Below are 20686 nucleotides of genomic sequence, written 5' to 3' on the forward strand. Positions count from 1 at the left end.
TTAAACTAAATGAGCTCGATTCAACTTTCAGTTTTTAATATTTCCAACAGCATCTTTCTGGAATATGGAGAAATAATTAGAAAGCAAGGATTTAAAGGTTTCTATAGAAACCTTCCACATAAACATCTGTTTATGTGGACAGAAATAACCAAATCCAATTCTTCAGCATCGGTTTCTGTTCATAGTTACTGTACTTTGAACTACAGTATGAACTTTGCGATGGGAGTTTAGGAAGAGAATAATTTAGGCAGAAGAATGGGAAAAATGCTAAGATTTTACATAATAAAGGAGTACATTGTGTGCCCTGTGACAGACTGCTAATGTGATGTATTTGGACTTATCTTTTCCTACAGAAACTCAAGCAGCTCTGTGTCCCTGAAATCCCACCAAACAGCAAAGTGAATCAACCAGAAGAATATCCTCTCAACCCGGACAACACGGCGGCTGCCAGTGACTGCAAGGGCAGCAGTGAAGCAGAGGTGGAAATGCAAGTGTGATGACTGAGCAGCCTTCCTTTTAAAAGCAACACCTTCAACCTTTTTTTGTCATTTCAAAAGAACATTATATTTTGAAGACGATCTTTAAATTGTTGTCTTCAATTTGCCTTAAAATCGGTCAGGGCTTCCTGTTGTAAACGTACACAACATGTGCAAGGGACTGAAAAGAACCGGTTTATTATTTTTAACCTTTTTTCTAAACCAAAATCGGTTTATAATTGGCATAAAAAGCACAACAGATGACCTAATGATTGTTAGTGTAAATAGAAAAACTACTATCATCTACAAGAACACATAAGATATGATGTCACTGTATGCATTTTACTGTGTTGTTGTATGTAGATTACGTGTTAATGTGAGTTTACGCTCCATTATGTGAAAGTGTCTGTTGCTATAGATGTAACTTTGAACTTCATCAATGTACCTCCAGCCCGACAGCCTCATGATGATACGACACACAGAGATTCTGTGAGTGATTCTATATCAAATGTCCTGCTTGGAGTAAACATTAGTTTTTGTAGAAAGTAAACTTTTTCTGACCAGTTCCACAGTTCTGTTGACAAGTTTTGTTGAACTATTCCAGTCTCTGAATGTTACGTCTTTTATTACACGGGTTTACCTTTTTCTACACAAAACATAGAAGCTTCTGTGATTATCTGAATAGGAGAGAAAATAGAACTGTAAAATAAACGTTTGTACAGCAAAAGAATGACCATAATAAAAAAAAGCTCCACAGCACTAATTGACCTTTGAGGTTTTAAAATGAACTTCTGGATAACATGTAACATCCCTGCAAGACAACATGGAGAAAACACAAAGCTGTGGTTTACCTTCAATGAGAACTCTGAGAGCCTTTCCTTTGTATGAAGTCCTTTAAAAACTTGCTGACTTTTGGAGTGAAAAGTGAAAACTTTAGCACGTCTGTCCATGTAGCTAAAATATATTATCTGCAAAAGAAAAATGTTTGGTGAGTTAATAATGGGAAAATAACAAAAATAAAGACTGTAGGGTTCATTAGTGGATGAATCCTAATTGATTTATCTGAATGTATTAAAGCTTCTGCAGAAAAAACAAAAATCAGCTTTGAGTAGCCAACAAGCTACAGCAGCTACAGGATGGATCAGTTACCACTAAGGGAGAAATCAAAGATCCGGAGGTGCCCCCTCCTGTGCTTTTGAAATGTTAAGCTGCACAAAAATAGTCCTGGAGAACAGAGATGTTGGAAAGGCATTACAGTCATTCAGAAATGGCATACCCTGGGGCAACATTAGAGCTGAGTTGTATGGAACCATCAACTTTTATTAAAACCTACGGCTGTCTGTCAATTAAATTTGCACTTTCAGATCCTCTGCCCTCTCCTGACAAAAGGTTATGCTGCAGCTGAATTACACAAATGTCTGAGTCGGGCCTGACATTTCACTCTGTGCCAAACAGGCTTTGACCTGAACGCATGCAGTTATAAGCCAAACCACCTGCAACTCATTCAAAAAAAACAAAAACAAAAACACGTGCAAATGTTTGCCGATCTGATGAGCAAAAATGTCTTCCTTGCAGATTTTTTTACAAGTCAGCATCTGTCAGAAAACCATTTAATTAATTACAAACGACCATATAACTAATCGTGTAGTTGTAGTTGTTTGTGACGTTTCTTGCAGCTTGCTTTAAAGACTGTATTGTGCAGCTTTAATTAACTTTACTTAACTGTGCATTTGCAGGAAAATCAGTAATGAAAGCAGAAGAGTGCAGATGGTGTCAGAGAAGAATTGTACATATTGTTTATAACCTGTTGTGTTGTTACTTGATGTGCATCACTGATATGCATCTTAAGTTCAAACCTTTATTAGAATGTAAATATACTCACGGCATATTTATACATGTTTATAATGTGTTTCTGGGGGAATCAGGTGATAATTTTTCTAAAAATTAGGTTTGAGTCTAAACATGTCTCATATTTTTTTGTGTAGCTGTAAGCCCCGCGGTCAAACCTGTCCATAAAATGTCCAGTTGAAGAATGTGCTCTCAAGCATTCCTCTATTTATCATCTGAAGTCTAATGAAGCTCCCAAAATGCAGCTAGAGGTCCCCCTTGTGGCTAAAAGGCATGAAAAGGGTCAATTATTAGGTAAGCCTTAGGTAAGCCTTGAACATAAGTTTCTAGTCAAGTCAACATAAAAGATCCTTCCCACTAGTTCAATTCCTCACTCAGCAGGATGGCAGAAACTCTGCGCAGCCCGTGTCATACCCCGATGAAGAATACACAAGCTACTGGGGAGCGGGGCAAGTGGGGCAGCAAAAAGGAGTTTATCTTGTCTGTTGCTGGGGCTATTATTGGACTTGGCAATGTGTGGAGATTTCCATATCTTTGCTACAAGAATGGCGGGGGTGAGTACTTTTCATTTTCGTGGGAATATGTAAACTATTTTCTGTTTAATTGTTGTCTAAGTCTGCAGTTTAAACTCATTATTATTTGCAGTGAAACACAAAAAAATAAAAAACCATAAAGTCTCAGGAAGTGAAGCAATAACTTTGAATTGTAGAATGTGTTACCCGTTTACCTGTTGGAGGTAATTAAATGAGACGTCGAGAAGTTTAATAATGAATGAAGGAGTTTAGGATATGGCACCCAAAGCATCTATACTATTTTTACATCTTTTTAGTCAGAAAACATATATAAAGGAGTACAAAATAGCAGACTCCTAGCAAATAAAAAAACAAGCCAACAAGGATAAAAAAACATAACTATCCCAATATAGGTTAATTTTGGATTAATATCCACAATGATTAACTGTACTCAGTGCTCTCTGATCATCTGCTGACATTAGGATCTCTTCAGAGTTGTGCAGAATTTCATTGCTTATCTTTTAGCAAACATTTTCATTCTAATGAGAAATCTGTTGATTATAATCTTGTCACTGTGCAAAATATGCATCATTTGGCCAAAACATTTCATGTCAGGTACAACAGCTACTGTCAGTGTGCTCTATGCTCTGGAGTTTTCTTTTGCTTGCTGGGACTCTGAGGTTATGCTTTGGTTTTTCTAAAAAAAACAAAACAAACATATTATTGTTTAAAAGACAGGGCGTGCCTCAAAATATAGAGATTTTCCCCTCACTTTTTCCTGGAAACAAAGTATTTTAAAATGTGCTTGCTTCACTGAAATAAGCTCAATTCTTTCCAGTTTTGATAGATCCATGTTCTGAAATTGTTTTAAAAAATGGTTCAAAGGATGGTAAAGATAAATGATAACAGCATCTGTTAATAAACTGTAACATGCATTTATTTAGAAAGTTTCCCGACCAACCTTATGTGTGGTGAGTCTCAGCATGTTGTTGTTTAGATGTGTCCAACGTTAGAAAAAAGCTTCACTTTACTTTTCCCCTTGAACTCTCAACACAGCTGCATTTTTGCCTTCGCAATAAAAGGCACTTTCAAAATAAAAGTGTCTTAAAATGAGCTTGGAACATGTGCACAGCAGTGTAATCATTTTCAAACATTCAGTCGTCTACTTAGTAAAATAGACTACAATAGCAGTTGAAAATGCTAGAAAACAAAAGGCAAAATTATTTTCACAAATAAAATGGACAACCTAAATATGGTATGCCCAAGTACAGATCAAATGACTTCTCAGCAAAAGACAAGACTGGGTGGAGTGATCTGGCTTGATTCCACGTGACACTACCTATGGTGCATGACAGAGGTTCATGCATGCAGTGGCGGTTTCACCTGTGGCCAGTGAGGGCGGTTGCCCAAGACGTGAACAAGTAGACAGGTAGTCTCACCGCACACCACACAAACTGCTGCTTCCCAATAAATAAATAATGCTTCGCTACTAACCAAGATCGCTGCTGCACGCATGTGATGGATAACATGTCCATTATTCAAAGAAGAATCTGTTTTACCTTCAGTCATGTACGGTAGATTAATGCCAGTCATGGTTATCCAATTAGAAAAAATCTCCAAAAGCTTATCTGGACATTTTGGTGCTGACAGGATGGATAAACACTATTTGTTTGGATACTTCCATACTTAGTCAAGAAATGGCTTCTTTTTCAGATTGAGGACAGCAACCTTTACTTTTTCATTCTGGGGTGTTCAAACACAAAAACTGCAGGACTGGATTTTTCTTGCACCTGGATTAAAACATGCAGATCTCTCTTGGAATAGCTTCTTCTGGTTTTTCCAGCCCGCCACAGGAGTCTTATGACAACAGCGGGATAAACCATGCGCATACACTGGTTTCACCAGAGTCGGATTGAGAATGTCACAGGGTCAGAATTGCTATTCTGGCAACACTGAGAGAATTATCCCAACCAAAGACGAAGTAATTTGAGTGTGTAGAGGACCTCTGTAATCTGTAACTGTGAAAGCAAGTTTAGCAGGTATATTTTCATCTGTGCTTCAGAGCACCAAGCGGGTTTTTCTCTTTTGGGTTGCTAAAGGTTATCTTACACACTGCAAAAATGTGCACAATACAGGGAATGCTGTAAATTTATGGGTTAATTGAGATTAATTGGACCCTGTATTCTTTTTAACACAGAAGCAAATATGAATAAAATCTGCCTTGGATTAACTGTTTTCTATTGGAGTCAACCATTTTCAGAAATACAAATTCACAAAAACAGTTCATCAAACTGTAATTACAAATTTCTCGTGAGTTTCATTCGTTGTTGGGCAGAGATAATGAAACATGTTTAACTTCAATTGTAGTTTTGCTCTTGGAAGGCAAACTTTCGCACCTGACAAACCTCCATTTCGATGATGTTTATGAAAATTAGGTCACTAAAAAGTCCTCTGAAGATGCTTGTTCTGCCATATTTTCCCTTGCAGGTGCATTCTTTATTCCTTACACGCTTTTCCTCGTGACATGTGGAATTCCTCTGTTCGTTCTGGAGGCAGCACTGGGACAATACACCAGTCAGGGAGGCATTATGTGCTGGAGGAAAGTCTGCCCTCTGTTTGAAGGTAAATGTGCGTCACAGGTTAGGGTTTGAGATGAAGGTATTCGGGACATGCAATGGTAACAGTTTGTTATTTCCAGGAATGGGGTACGCCAGCCAAATGATCATTTTCTTTGGAAATATCAGCTACGTTGTGATTTTAGCTTGGGCCTTCCTCTACTTCTTCTATTCCTTCTCGGGAGAGTTACCATGGGCTACTTGTAATAACAAGTGGAATACAGGTAAAAGGGTTAGTTTTATTTATTTTTTGCAGGTAAAAGGATTATAATAAAAACACATCTATGTCCCCCACTCATGAATCCTGAACAGTAAGTGATTTTACTACAATATGGTGACATGCTTAATGTCTACACACCTTCATGCCTGCACATATTAAGGGGTTTTTACATCTTCATTAAATGATTGACTCTTAATTAATGAAACACTCGTGATGCAGGGTATATAACGACGTTTTCATGTATTTCAGATCATTGTGTGGAAATCAACAACCAGAATGCATCTGTCAACTGGACCTCACTTGTGAATTCGTCATCATCTGTTATAGAGTTCTGGCAGTAAGTCTGCATTCGATGGGACTCATCTGAATGTTTTAATTCTACAGGAAAAGTGAGAATAAAAATAAAAATGAGCAAATAAAAAGTAGAATACTGTGCATTAGAACCAAATCTAAAAAAAAAAAACTGGCTTTGTACTTTTACCATGGTGTCAACCAGAACAGTTGAAAGAGTAACATCAGATTTTTTGCATTTTGATTGTCGGCGCTTTTAATGATCGGAACTGAAGAGAAACAGATCCGTCTTTACCTTCAGAATAAGTAAAAACCTTGTTGTATTGACCATAGACTGTATATGAGAACTGGACAGAGGGAGCGTGACATCACCCACTGAAAATGCTTCTTTTTTTCGTGCTCTAACCAAATGAACTCAATTCAGTCACCATTTTGTCGCCATATAGACGCCGTCATGTTAGAGCCAGATGACATCAGTAAACAGCGATTGGTCCAGCAACCACTCAACAATCAGGAGTGAGCTTGTTGAAAGTCCACACACATTCCTCTTGAAAGCAGGCTATACAGAGAAATCTGTCAATCAAACCCGTAGAAAGTTCCACATGAGACCACCTACTTTTGAGCCATCTGATTGTTCAATTTATACCTTGAATAACTGCACTACAGAAGAAAACATCATAAAGAAGAAATAGTATCAAGAACCTGTGAAAAGAAAGTATCAGAGCAAGAACGGTTATTCTGCCAGAATGACTGAGTGATAGCATTTTATTTCTGAATAGATGTCTATTGGAGTTTAGCTTCTTGGAACCAGCGGGTACTTCCTGTCTGGAACACCAAGGGGCGGGCGGGGTCATTCAGTCCAGTTCTCAAATACAGTCAATAATATTGACTATGGGAGGAGCCTGTATTTGTGCGCTCAGGCATACACATTTAAAATAATCCGAGTTTCAGCAGCTAGAGATGGAACTAATATCATCAAAATGTTGATGTTTCCTCACATGCTGACTGTACCTTGTCTTGTAGGCGGCGTGTGTTAAAAATCTCAGCAGGTGTGGATGACTTTGGAAGCATACAGTGGGACCTTTCTTTGTGCCTGCTCCTGTCCTGGGTCATCTGCTACTTTTGTGTCTGGAAAGGAGTCAGGTCCACTGGAAAGGTAAGACTGAGATGCCAAAATGTGTTTGTGCTAAATCACCATGATTTGTCTCCAATTTTCATTGTCTTGCTTAGCTTTGTGATTTGATCTGGTTTTTAGTTGCTGCTTTTATCATTTTGTATTGTCTTATTTTTTGCTATTTCTAATGCTTTTGCTACTAAAAACTACTCTATAACTTATCATTTCAAAACCACTTCTCTGTTTTTACAATCCAGTCCTTCAGTTAACAAATCACTTGGATTACTTGTGTTTTTTCTATGAAAATTATTTATGTATTTATTTATTTTTTATTTGTTTTATTATTATATTTTTTTCCATTTATTTATTTACTTTTTAGGAGGGGGTCGCCGGGGGGGGGGGGGGGGGGGGGGATGATAGTCCCTTAGGGAAGTCAGGGCATGAATGGTGTGGCTGGACCTTCTGCCCCTCGGGGTTGGCACCGGGCCCCTTCCTTGCTGACTCACTCTCGGCGCTGCGGCGGCTCTGGCCTCGGTCTGCAGCTGGCTTGCCACCTCCTGGCTGCATGGGAGGGGGGGCGCCTACCGCGGCTGGCTCGGGGAGCCTTCTTCCTCTGGTTGTGCCCATCCGCCTGCTCCTCCCTGCTCCCACCCAAACAAATGTTGCACACAGGCACATAGGGCTCCAACTGGTTGGGTGGGACTGGGAGTGCCTCTCTTTGGGGTTGCGTCCACTTTTACTTGCATATTAAACACCTTGATTCATTTAGGGCCTTGTGGGGATGGTCTGGTGGACGGGGGTACGGTGAAACATCCGTGCTCATCTTTCACTGGTCCGCCCCACAATTTTAACTTCCACTTTAGACACACACTGCATGTTAGCACCACGCACACAGCAAATACACCAATCACCGAGGGACCCCGGAGTCGGGGGGCTGTACTGCTTGGCAGCGGTGGGGCCCGCCACACTGGAGACCTCCTATTTCACCTGCAGCACACACAGCACACCCACACCACCATAAATTGGTGGGGTCCTGGATGGGTGGCCGGTCTTCACCCGCTCCGTCCTCTTACGGCAGCCAGGCTTGTGGGTATCCTGTCGGCTGCAGTGGTGGTCCGGCATGCGGCGCTGGGGGGTCGATCGGCCGGAGGGGGTTACTGTGTGGCGACAGGGGGTGGGGGGCATACAGAAGATTGTGAGTATGTGTGCAAGAGTGCATGGTTGGGGCTGACCTGGGGGCTGGCTCACCGGGCATTAGGGGGGGTATGGGAGGAGAGGTCGGAGAACATGACAGGTGAGGAGGGTTGTAGAGGGTAGATAGTGGGGTGGAGCTGTGGTTGCGCGGTGATATCTGGGTTGCTCGGGTCGGGTGCCAGGGCTTCACTTGTGGAGACGGGGCTGCGGCTGGGTGGTGGGCAGCTCATGGGTTCTCGGGGCCCTGGGTTCGTCCTTGGATGGCGTCTCGGTGTCCGGCGTCCGGTGGCCCCCATGGCTGCCGCCTAGTACGCCGAAGCACGTCTGTCCTGTGGCCTGGGGGCCCAGAGGCCCGGTTCGCCTATGGCTCCCGGCGCGCCTGGCTGGGTGGGTGGACGGCCCCTTCCCTCCCAGGCTGCGTGGGTCCTGCCGCCGGGGGTTCTCCTGGCCTGGGGGTCAACCCCCCCCCCCCCCCCTGTGGTCTGGCTAGTCAGGCTGGGGAGGATCTGGTTCCCCCCAAGAACACATGGTTCACTTCGGGAGCATGCATGTATCTCCTACCCCACGTGCACGTGCACACTGCCACACTGCTCCCTGTCTGCTTTATCCCTCTTTCTAACCCACAGTGTATTGATGGACAGATGTCTTCCACTCATCTTTGTGTCAGAATTTCACCTTTGGATGTAATATTTGTCGTCTCAGCAGATTTGGTATAATTGTTACACAGTTTAAAATAATAACTCATTCAAATCAGTGCTTGTATGCCCCACATTCTCCACCTCTCTTCCTTTTATCCCCCCCCCCCCCCCCCCGCCTCACATTCTTCCCCTCTCCCTCCCCACACACACTAAATGTAACAAAGAAATGAAAAATAATAAAAACATAAATGGGTTTATACAAATTTACACTCTGGTTTTCCGAAGATATATAACCTCTTTTTGTGATAGTAAAACCTGTCCAACACAAAAGGCCTTCAGCTCTAATCTGTTTGCTCACTTGTTGGACAGAAAAAGTTAGAAGAAGAAAAAAAAAGGAGTTGAATTCAGTAAAAATATTCTGTGTGTTTTGAAAGTCTTTTAAATTTCCACATATGCTCTTAATTTGGTTTTATTTTAGTCCACCTAAAAATAGACCTGAAACATTCTAATTATGCCCCATTGGAATGGACAAAACACCATGTTTACTTTCAAAAAACAATAATAGAGTTGCTTCTGCGTGAGCGTCTGAAACCCTTAAAAGCACAATGGGGAAAAAAATTAGACTTCAGTTTATTCGTATTTTATTAAGATTTTACTGACGGATATCAGGCACAAAGTCAGGACTCAGACATTCAGAACCAAAAAGTTGCGTCTGAATTTAACACTCAAGTCTCAGTTTGCATTTTAACCACTTTGGTCAAAAAAGTGAACGGCCTCTGACAGAACTCAAAACCAAAAAGGTGCAGAAAAAAAGACCTTAAGTCCCACTCAAGTCTTCTTTGGGTTTCTTTCAAAAGTCTTCCCAGTGGTCTTTTAATTTTGATTATGCTCCTTTTAGACAAAATCTCAATTAAACCTGTTTTTTTTTCTAGGACATAGTTTCTGCAGAGTGGTACAAGTTCATAAAAAATTTGCCTCTGAGTTGTGGGTGGGACTGTCCACCCTGCCCCACTTCCCCTTCCGTTGCTGAGAGCCCGGAGCAGGGAGCTTGTGGCTCACCCAGCATATCTTTGACGTCACAAAAATGGCATTTTTGCATCTGCTCCTGATTCACAATGACTTGAATAAAGAAATACGTGGAAATGTATTTTGAGCTTAATTCACTTCAAGTTAATGCTACAAGAACATGTTAAAACACCAAAAACACAGTTTTCATCAGGGTGGGGCATTAATATTTTCAAAATGTTTTGCATACATGCATGTGTGGATCAATGAAGTGTGACTTACTGGTGGGATATTTTACGTATGCTATGGCTGAACTTGTGCTGTGTAAGAGACGGGAGGCAGAGCTGGAGGCAGCAGACGTGAAGATGTCGAGGATGGATAAAGGAATTAACTCAGAGTGCTTCATGTAAAGTATTTTCAAACTCATCAAGACCTTTTGACCCACTACCAGGCTGCCTGAATCCCTCCCTCCCCGTGACCTACTTTGCTTACCTGGCACAGGTGTGCTGCACCTGTATCAGGTGCATTAAATCCGCTCAGCTGTGATTTAAAGCGGTGGTGAGTTGGTCAGTGGGGGGGAAAAAACTCAGTTAGTGTGCAGGACAAAGCGGTCTCATTGTTTATGATTTTTTTTCTTTTCTCTCGTCCTCCTGAATCAGTGGTGGTTTCGAGTCCTGGGTTTTGTTGTTTGACTTTCAGTCTCCTTGTTGTTGAGTTCTGTTAAACAGATGTGGGGAGGCCTGGACTCCCACAGTCACACTGTCTGGGTCAGTTGTGTTCCTGCTCTTTTGGCCAAAATCTCCACGTCTTTTAGTGTTTTTCTTCTTTTTTTGATTTCAGTTTTTTCTTTCCTTTTGGAAAAGTTAAAAAACATGCTTGTATTATCTGTGATCCTGATCCCTCGGGCTGCTGTCCCAATCTGTCTGTTTGTCTGTTACCATAGACATTTTCAATGTGTTGTTTCTGGAACCAGAACAGAACATATATTAAAAAGAAAGATCCTTGATTTTGAAAGAATAAAAAACAGTGGCAAGGATAAAGATAAAGGATTTGGATTTATTGTCAAAGCACCTGGGGCTGAAACAGTAGCTGTGGCAGATTTAACTTTTGGTCAAATCTGTGAAGACTGCATTAGAAAATAGAAAACAAAAGCATGATTACATTTTTTTTATTCTTATTGCAATAGGAACCATATGTTCTTGTCATATGGTTGCACATGGAAGCAGGATTGAGGAATCAGTCGGTTATTCATCAGGATGGCTTCCGTCTCCCCGCTCTTACATTTGAACTGCACTGTGATTTGCATGTGCATCTGTGATGGTGCAATTAACCCAAAAGAAGGGGTAACAGATGCGACAACCATGGTGTCAGGCTCATGATTGCACTCCGATATTCTGCTTGGTTTTAATTTTTTTTACTTGGTCTTTAAACTGATGCCATTTTAAGCAGTGGGCCCGGTCTCCGGTACAACCCAACAGGCCGCTGACCGGTACTGGTCCGTAGCCCATATGGTACTGGGCTGCAGACAGAAAAAACAATGTATACACTAACTTTGATTATTTCTGCTTTGATTTTGTTCTGAATTTGTCACGGCGTGAGGGTGGCTAGAAAGCCGGTAGGACCCAGACCCAGAGGCGGAGGCACACGGTTTAGGGACTAGAGGGTTTAATACAAAACAAAAGGCGCTGCAGAGCAGCAAAAACAAAAACAAAAACTCACTGTGGCGTGGCATGAAACAAGGAACATGGCATGAAGCCGTGAACACCGAGACAAAGGCTAATGGACCAGCACAGGAGGAAGGCAGAGACAAGACTTATATACAGACAGGGCTGACAAGACACAGGTGAACACGATCAGGGCAGATGGGGACCAAAGGAAGTAAAACTCAAGAAACATGACAAGACAGGAAACCTTTCAAAATAAAACAGGAAACAGAACCAAACAAGACAGAACAAGAACTGAAACAAAAAACAAGACACAACAAAAACTCAAACCACGACAGAATTAAGTTTTATTTAGGAAAACTAGCGGATTCCGTCTGTCTTGATGTGTCACAGTTGCTCGGAGCGCTAAGTTAGTAGCTCTACGCTTATAAGCTAACAAAAACAAAACAAACATATTTGGAAAGTTTCTTTGGGGTAAAAATAGTCAGTGAGGAAACTGAAGAAGAACCTTCAACTTAGAAGAAAAATAAAATTCCTGTTTGCAGACAAAACTAGGAGTTTTCCTCCAAATACAGATTTATTGAGACGGTTGTTCTTACGAACCCAGCTGCTCTGTCTAATATGCGTTGACTGACTTTTCAATGTTTCACAAACGCAGAAAATAAAGTTGCAGGCATAGTGGATTCACATTTATTATTATATTTAGAAAATACCAGTTTTAGGAAGGTGTGTCGTTTTATTCTGCTTTATTGTTATTATTTATCCATCACACCGTCAAAAACGTGGCGGAAGTTAGCATCCAGTTGTTAGCATCTACTTTGATGTAAAAGAGAAAATTTTCATCACAAAGTTCAAGTTTTAATCACCTGCAAACACTTTACGGGGAATGAAGTTTCAATGAAATAAAGTGGATGATTTATGTAAATTTGTAAAAGGTACATTTATGAATTTTCTTCCATGAAGGAAGAATATAGGCAGGTATTTGTTATGAAACCTTACCATAGAAAATGTCATTTTGTTTAAAAAATACACAATGAATCAGGATTTATGTAAAAACTAAACATTAAATAATAGTTTTGCCCTGAAAAGTGATGAATGGCATGAATTATCATGGTTATAATGTATTCTATAAAATAAAATAAAAAAGTTGCAATGTTGCTTTTATTGAATTATTTACAAATCAGGAACTTCTACAAATCAACAACTTTGTTTCATTCATTCAGTCATTAATATACTAATGTTTTCAGAGGTTGGAGATCACTGATTAAAAGCATATGTAATTTTAAAATATCTATGATCCAGAATTAAGCCTTGGTGAATTCCACATACAGTAAGTTACATCAAATTCCATTTGTGGCAACTTCTAGAATAAAAAGACTGTTAAAATTAAGATAAACTTGAACCAAAACTATAGACACACAAAAGCTGGTTAACTGCTTCACTGATAAAAAAAAAAAAAAAAAAGAGTTGAAAGTCCGTGTTGCAACATCACTGCTCTAGAGGAGATCTGCATGGAGGGATGGGCCAAAATACCAGCAAAAGTTTGTGAAAACTTACAGAAAACGACTTCTGTTATTACCAACAAAAGGTATATAACAAAGTATTAACTTGAACTTTTGTTATTGACCAAATATTTATTTTCCACCATAATCTACAAATAATTTCTTTAAAAATCCGACAATGTGACTTTTCTGGATTTTTTTTCTCATAGTTGAGGTTTACCTATGATCAAAATTAAAGGCCTCTTTTATTTTTTTAAGTAGGAGAAATTGCACAGTTGGTGGCTGAAGAAATACTTTTTTGCCCCCAATGTAAGTGTTTCTTGAGTTTCTGCTGTTTCCCTCATGCCAAGCAAAGTTGCTTTAAAATCGGAAGGTCATAAATTATTTGTCTCTCAGATAGTTTTTATCATTTGCTTGTTCTTTCTTCATCTTGCTATGGCTTCTGTGCTGTCTGTAAACACACGTCAACAGCTGCAACCGAGTTCAAGGGAGTGTAAATGACATTTTGGAGCATTTTTATCACTGATAAACGGAATGCATCAGAGCAGTCACCCACAAAGGTTTTTGCTCCGATAACACCAGCAAAAACGCTCAGATTTTCTACTCTTGATTTACAGATGATATGAGTCTTGACTTTAGGTGTTAAGATGCACAAAGTGGAGAGCAGGATGCATTTGATTGATCTGGATTGTTGGTGCGTTTTTGAGCTTAAATTCATTCACACTAGTTTGTTTTTCAACATGAACTTGAGTTCAAATCACAGAAGTTGGAAAATTTCATCATTGGTACTTTAGAACAGACGATGAAACCTGAAAGTTCCTCCAAGATGGAGTTTGTCCAAAATCCAGAGATTGAAAATCCACATTTTCAAAGATGTTCACCTATTCTTTCGTGGTAACTAAATAATTAGGTTATAGTTTTTGCTGTTTAATGAATTTTTTTGGTTTTGTCTTAATAAATAACAAATCTTTTTCAAATCGCAGAGCAGATTTTTCTAATTTAGACAAAACCTAAATGTTTAATGTAGTATTTTTTCTTCTTGTGCAGGCCACCTACTTCACAGCCACATTCCCCTTCCTCTTATTAATAGTGCTTTTCATCAGAGGAATGACCCTTCCTGGAGCTTTCCATGGCATCAAGTACTACCTTTATCCTAATCCACAGCGCCTCGCTGACCCCCAGGTATCGTTCTCGTCCTTCCTGTGGTTGGATCTTTGTGTGCTGCTGTGGCAGCAGTGTTTGGAACATGTAATATATCATTGGTTCATAGGTCTGGATGGATGCTGGAACACAAATATTTTATTCCTATGCTTTATGCTTGGGATACCTGACAACATTTGGGAGCTACAACAAGTACAACAACAACTGCTACAGGTGACTACATCAGGGAGGCATGACTAATACGTTGGTGGAGTTCAGGCTTTCAGGTGTAGCATATCGGTTCGAAGTAAAGGGAATGTTTTGTGACCAAAAATCTTGTAAGACAAATTTGACCAAGCGAACATTTGATTGATGTTTTAGACCATTTCAACAAAAACAATATTACTGATCCTTTTACGTTTCCAGTAGTAAAACAGCACTCTTGTTGAAAATGTTATTTTTTTAGTGACCTTTTTAAAAGCTAGAGGAGTTGATTTTGTTGGAGAGATTTTATTTTTTTTGATTTAAAGTTTATTTTATTTTGACTCTTCTTGAAGAGTTGCTCTACAGCAGCACCAAAATGAGCAACCTGAAGAAATCCAAGGATCTTTTCAAACACTAAAGACTGTGACAAGGAAGGGAACTCTTTTCCTCGTCTCTGTTACCTAGACACCTGACGGGAGGATACAATCTTATTTTTATTTTTTCAAACATGCACAAACACCCACTGCTGCTGCTCAATGGATGTCAACAAAGTCAACACAGTGTGTGAAATTATTTTGGCATTTTTACTTACTGCATAGCTTTCTCCCTTTTCTGGAGCAAGTTGGACTCAGTACATTTGTATTTCATTTCTTTGCACCAATTTTCATCATTGTGTGATACATTTGTGTTCACGGAGACTAAATTAAAGGTGTTTTGTGGTTTGCAGAGACTCCTTCTATCTGTGTTTGTTGAACAGTGGAACCAGCTTCTTATCTGGATTTGCCATTTTCTCAATTCTTGGCTACATGTCACAAAAGCAGGGTATCGACATCTCTGCTGTCGCTGAATCAGGTAAAAATATGTAATGTCGTTTGAAATTACATTTATAATTAAAACTATGCTTTTTTTATTAAACAAAAACACTGTTTAGACCCCAGAAGGTTTTCTAAAAACACTGCGACTGCTTTGCAGGCCCTGGCCTTGTGTTCATAGTCTATCCACAAGCTGTGACCCTGCTGCCATGGCCTCAGGTCTGGTCTGTGTGCTTCTTTGCAATGATAATCCTGTTGGGAATTGATGGGCAGGTAAGCAACGGCTTCCTTTGACAATGGGATTTTTATTTTTGCGTTTGTTTGTTTTTTTAACTCTGACCTGTGTTTATCTCTCTTTCAGTTTGCCGGCCTTGAAAGCATCATGACCTCTTTATCCGATGTCTTCCCTTCCCAGATCCGAAAGGGCTATCACAGAGAACTGTTTCTGTTGCTCCTCTGTGCTGTTAGCTATGGGTTAGGCCTGTTTTTGGTGACACAGGTGAGCTGTCAGCTCTGCATTCGTCAGGTCACGAAAAGGAGTTTACCTTTCAAAGCTAAATGTGGTCCACCAGTGGGCAATCTATTCCTTTCCAGATTAATTAAAAAGATAAATAAACTAAAAATAATACTGACATTTTATTTTTTTTGTTTTAGGCAGGAGCATACATTCTGCAGATCTTTGATCATTATGTATGCAGTGGACCTACACTTCTTTTGATGGCAATTTTCCAGTCAGTGATTATTGGATGGATTTATGGTAAAATGCAAACACCTGTGTTGTCACCATGATTTAATTAGATATACTACTTCCTGAATTTTCAATCTTTTCCTGTTGTTAATGTGTTGCCTTTAATATAAAAAGAATCCATTCATGTGTAAACTATTTTTCCCAGTCTATTATAAACTTAAGTCTTACATTTATTGTTGATGTATGGACCAAAACTGTAGGCAAAAGCTCAAACTCTGGGTTAAGATCATTGACTGTATATGAGAACTGGACCGAGTGAGTGTGGCGACATCCAGAGAAAACAGTTTATTACCAGCAACAACCAAATAGGGGAGCCGGTTTAGCTCGTGCTGGTTTGCGGCGCCTTCCGTCCGTGAAACCAGGGCTCGACTCCGGGCTGCTCACTGTTCCCTTCTCTACCTCTGTGCCGGTCCCAAGCCCGGTTGCTTTGAGAGGGTTGCGTCAGGAAGGGCATCCGGCGTAAAACATTGCCAAATTTACCATGCGACTCGTTCGCTGTGGCGAGCCCTGATGGGAAAAGCCGAAAGAGAAGCAACAACCAAATGAAGTCAATTTAGTCGCCATTTTTTTGTGATTCGGACGTCGCCATATTGGACCCAAACAACGTGAGAAAGCAGTGATTGATCCAAGTCGGTCTGAGTCAACGTTTCTACAGAAACTACCCAATAAGGAGTGAGCTGGTTGGAAGTCCACATCCCTACTACTTGAAAGCGAGCTAGGGAGAATCTGTCAATCAAACGTTTTGAACGTTTGATGTCGGAGCCAGAAGGTACCGCCTACTTTTTATCGAGGCACCTGATTGGTCAGTTTAGACCTTCCAATAAAAAAATGTTGTGAAAAAAATAAGGATTAGAAGGAATATGTTTAAAAGAGGGATCAGAACAAGAATGGTTATTCTAATGCATATAATGACTGAGTAACAGCTGCTTATTTCTCTACAAAAATTTATGTGATTTTGGCTTTTTGGAACCAGAAGGTACTTCCTGTTTGGAACGCCAGCGGGAGGAGTCTCTCAGTCCACTTCTCACATATCTCACAATGGTTAAAAAGCAACTCTGGACAGAACTCTGTGGAATGAGCTGCAAACGCTTTCAGTCATGGGTTATAGATTTTTTTATACATGTGATATTTGCCTTAAATAGCCAACCATATTTAGTAATGGTCCATCGTCTGCAGAAAAAGGCAGATATCAAAGCAACACTTTAGCTGATCAGTGTCAGAACAGAGGATGTCTCAGTCTGTGGGGTTTGATCTGAAATCCTTTTCTCTGCAGGAGCTGATCGCTTCTTTGAAAACATTGAGGACATGATTGGCTACAGACCTCTGTTCCTGTTCAAGTACTGCTGGCGTTACATCACCCCTCTCGTCTGTACTGTGAGTGTCTAAAGCAGCTGATTGAAACAACCAAATGGTCTTTAAACATGACCCACTGGTCTCTCTGTTTCATTGCAGAGCACCCTGGTGTTTTTGTTGCTGAAATACACCCCTCTGAAGTTCAACAACACGTATGTGTATCCTTGGTGGGCTTACTGTGTTGGCTGGTTTCTGGCAATGTCCTCGCTTTCCATGATCCCACTCAACATGGTCTGTAAAGTGGCCAGAGGGAAGGGGACTCTGTGGCAGGTCAGTGGTTTCCTCTGATCGAAAGTTTCCTGCAACCTTGATTCAATGTCTCCAAAAGAGGATTTTGTGTTCATTTTTTCCTTTTCTTGCTTCCACCAGCGTCTAAAGATGAACTCGCAGGCTGCAGATGACCTGCCTGTATCCAGTAAAGAGTTGGCAAACCTCCCTGCTTTACGCATTGAGGAAACTGATCATCTATAGAGATCAAGATCATTTTTTAAATGATATCTAAACTTAACTTTGAAAGTAGTAATCCACATTTTTTTTAAATATTGGGATTTATTTTTTCTTTGTTTGCAAAGACAGTCATTTGCTTACATTTTTTTCTTTTTTGTCGTAAAAGAATCCCCTCTATACCCCTGGAGTCGGGGTATAGAGTGGAGGAAAACCATTTGATCTTTTCATTTTTATTATACTGTATTTATCCCACGAAGGGAAATTCGTCACCGCATTTGACCCATACCCTGGGGGAGCGGTGAGCTGCAGCCGAAGCGCGCTCGGGAGGCAGAAGCGTTAAGGGTCTTGCCCAAGGGCCCTCACTGGGTGATGTTAATTGCTCCCCATTGATATGGTAATTGCCCCCAGTTCTTCATCCCCCTCTGGGAATCAAACCCTGGTTTCCTGCGTGGTAGCTTACCAACCGAGCTACCCAGACGCTAAATTTGACTGAGAAAAGATCAGTCTGGTGTTTGAATGCCTTTTTTGAAGCAGTCAGGAAAGTTATCATTCTTCAATGCGTGAATCAGGCCATCTTGAAAACATGACTGGCTACTCGCTTTAGCCCAGGGTTGCCAGGTCCTTGACAGCCTTCATCCTCCCTGTTTTCAGGTCTCCCTGCATTGCTTGCTGCTGAGTAACTGACTCAAATGATTCTACTTTCTGATTGACTGAAGACACCTGATCTAGGTAATCGGCATCAAGCAGTCCAGGGAGAGCTAAAAAACAGGCAGGTTTGTGGCTCTTGAGCATCCGGGTTATGGTTCTTGAGGATCAGGGTTGTGGCTCCTGAGGATCATAGTTGTGGTTCTTGAGGATCAGGGTTGTGATTCTTAAGGATCAGGGTTGTGGCTCCTGAGGACCGGGGCTGTGGCTCCTGAGGACCAGTATTGTGGTTCTTGAGGATCAGGGTTGTGGCTCCTGAGGTTTAAGGTTGGCGAGCCCTGTAGGAGGCTGTTCCAGCCTTGCTTTGCATCAACAGTCCCCAAATACCAGAACTGTATTTCTCATGATCTATAAAGTATGTCTTGGTTTTTGCTAAAAACGGCATAATGATAATAAAAAAATCACAGGGAAGGACTTTACAATAGAAGAAATATGGTTGGACTGGGACTGTAAGTGGACAGGTGTTTTACGCAGATAAGCGAAGCACACTAATGTGGATCAATACTTCAAACAATTATTAAAGAACAAATCATGGTTTTATTAGATGAGATTCCTGTTTGTGTATTCTGTCTCTCACTGCTCATTGAACCTGCCACTGAAAAGGATTTACCCGTTTTACGTCACCGTAAAGGCCAGTCATCAAGGGAACTTGAGCAAAACTCTGGAAAACCTCCACCGTCACTCCGTGCCTCGTCTATTGAAGGCCTTCCAGCGGTTTGAGCGGAGGTGTGTGGGTTGGTTTAGGGGTCGTTTTTGGAAACCAATGTGTAAATAGAGTTGTAGGGATTCTTTGGCTTTTATTCCTTTCTCCAACATTCTCAGCTCCTTCATTTGACTGAAGGCATTAAGGCTTTGGGTTGTTTTAAAATGCCTGCATAAACTTTGTTATAAACCTTTAAGAAATTTTGTTTTGTGGTGGGATCATATGAGAATATGTTTAAATGTACAATTGAAACACTTTTTTTCGAGTTTTGTCCTGAAACTGAGGTTGTGTAAAATATGAAAGTTTAGACTCTAAACTTTAGAGGCATTCCATTCATACTGTCAATATTTTGCTTTAAGGGATTTTTTTTAACATATGCTTACATTTTTAGTTCAGTCCTGTCGTTTTTTTAAAAGTTTGATATTGTGTTGTTTGCTTGTGTTGCTCCAGTACTTTAACGTGGAATCATATTAGGATAGAAGAAGACCAAAGTTAAAAACAACCAAAAAATAAATTGAAATCTTGTTAAGACGGATCTCTAACCCTTTAACAGATGAAAACAGAGCCAGGCTCTCAGAAAGAAAACAGATCCGAGGGATTTAAAACAGTAAAATTATGTCAATTTGTCATTTAAATGCAGCTTTTTGATTTATTTAATTGAAACCACTATTGTTTCCAAAGTATTTGTCACGGAGTAAAACACTTTTTTCATCTCTTTGCTAAACCGACTGTACATCTTGCTGGTTCCACAGCTTTGCTACCTCACACTCAAAATGTCATTTACAAAATGCACACATAGATCTCTGTTGTAACAACACGTCCGTGTTGGTTTTTAGGTGATATTCTGACAAACTCAGCTTTACTTTTGTGTCCTCCAAACTAGTTTTGTCTTTAAAAACATGAGACCATGTAGTATCAGAAAATGTTTTAAAAGGTGAGGATTGCTGAGAGCTCAATCTGTTTGGAAACGTTTTAGTGCAACAAAGAGATGAGTTTCTGGTAAAAGCAAAGGTTTGGAGCAGACAGCTGTTGGGTACGGTCAGAAAATGTCATTGCTTTGAATGAACACCCCTCTTCATGGCTTTGTGTTAAACTTCTCACTACATTTTTTTGATACTAGCTTACATTTTTGGAAACAGTATTTTGCCAATATTACAATCATCTGAACTGTACAGCCTGCTTATGAATTTTCTAAACTGTGTAATAAAATAAATAATGTTTCTCTTTATATGAAAAAAGCCTTATTTTTAATTTTGTCCGGTGATTTGCCTATAATGTCGGGCGGCGTTCTTCCTGGGCTGCATTTGAAGGCCGCTTACGTCACGGCGTGCTGTCCAAATCCAACGACTCCTTCGAATGCGGCCAACGAAGACAGCCTTCTAGCGTGTCCTTCTATGCTGTCCATATCCCAAGATGCATTGCGGCCGAACCCGGAGATTTTCTGACAACAGTGGCGGACTGTGAAGCGGGACCCGAAGTTTGAAATAATTACACA

At 40.4% G+C, this 20686-nt stretch overlaps 2 protein-coding genes across 4 annotated transcripts in view; both read left to right on the plus strand.

Moving 5' to 3' along the window:
- LOC101175070 (sodium- and chloride-dependent GABA transporter 2) overlaps window positions 1-1170 on the plus strand; it is a 36294-nt gene extending 35124 nt beyond the window's left edge. For both annotated transcript variants that reach the window (XR_002290175.2, XM_020703050.2), the window contains one exon: window positions 354-1170. Coding sequence is in view for 1 of the 2 variants with exons in the window: in XM_020703050.2 (XP_020558709.1) it covers window positions 354-497 (144 nt within the window). In the remaining variant the exon portion in view is untranslated. The remainder of the gene's footprint in view (window positions 1-353) is intronic.
- Window positions 1171-2642: 1472 nt separating this feature from the next.
- Window positions 2643-20429, plus strand: LOC101175312 (sodium- and chloride-dependent GABA transporter 2-like). 2 transcript variants are annotated; one of them, XM_004068570.5, is made up of 14 exons: window positions 2643-2878; window positions 5324-5458; window positions 5535-5675; window positions 5921-6008; window positions 6986-7118; window positions 14127-14261; window positions 14350-14453; window positions 15151-15275; window positions 15396-15508; window positions 15597-15734; window positions 15890-15992; window positions 17257-17357; window positions 17436-17606; window positions 17706-20429. In XM_004068570.5, exons 1-14 carry the CDS (start codon window positions 2707-2709, stop codon window positions 17805-17807), a joined length of 1761 nt encoding a protein of 586 aa, XP_004068618.1. In that variant the 5' UTR covers window positions 2643-2706; the 3' UTR covers window positions 17808-20429. The 2 variants fall into 2 exon arrangements, with proteins under 2 accessions (XP_004068618.1, XP_078803022.1); XM_078946896.1 differs by lacking the exon at window positions 2643-2878 and adding an exon at window positions 4129-4265.
- The last annotated feature ends 257 nt before the right edge of the window (window positions 20430-20686 follow it).

Source organism: Oryzias latipes, chromosome 5, assembly GCF_053564925.1.
Source record: "Oryzias latipes strain Hd-rR chromosome 5, Olatipes_Hd-rR_3.1".
Taxonomy (NCBI): Eukaryota; Metazoa; Chordata; class Actinopteri; order Beloniformes; family Adrianichthyidae; genus Oryzias; species Oryzias latipes.

Coding starts and splice junctions, on each gene's coding strand:
- LOC101175312 (XM_004068570.5), top strand. CDS start 2,707: ATGGCAGAAACTCTGCGCAGCCCGTGTCATACCCCGATGAAGAATACA. Junction 14,454..15,150: donor TACAACAACAACTGCTACAG/GTGACTACATCA, acceptor TGTGGTTTGCAG/AGACTCCTTCTATCTGTGTT. Junction 15,993..17,256: donor GATTATTGGATGGATTTATG/GTAAAATGCAAA, acceptor TTTTCTCTGCAG/GAGCTGATCGCTTCTTTGAA.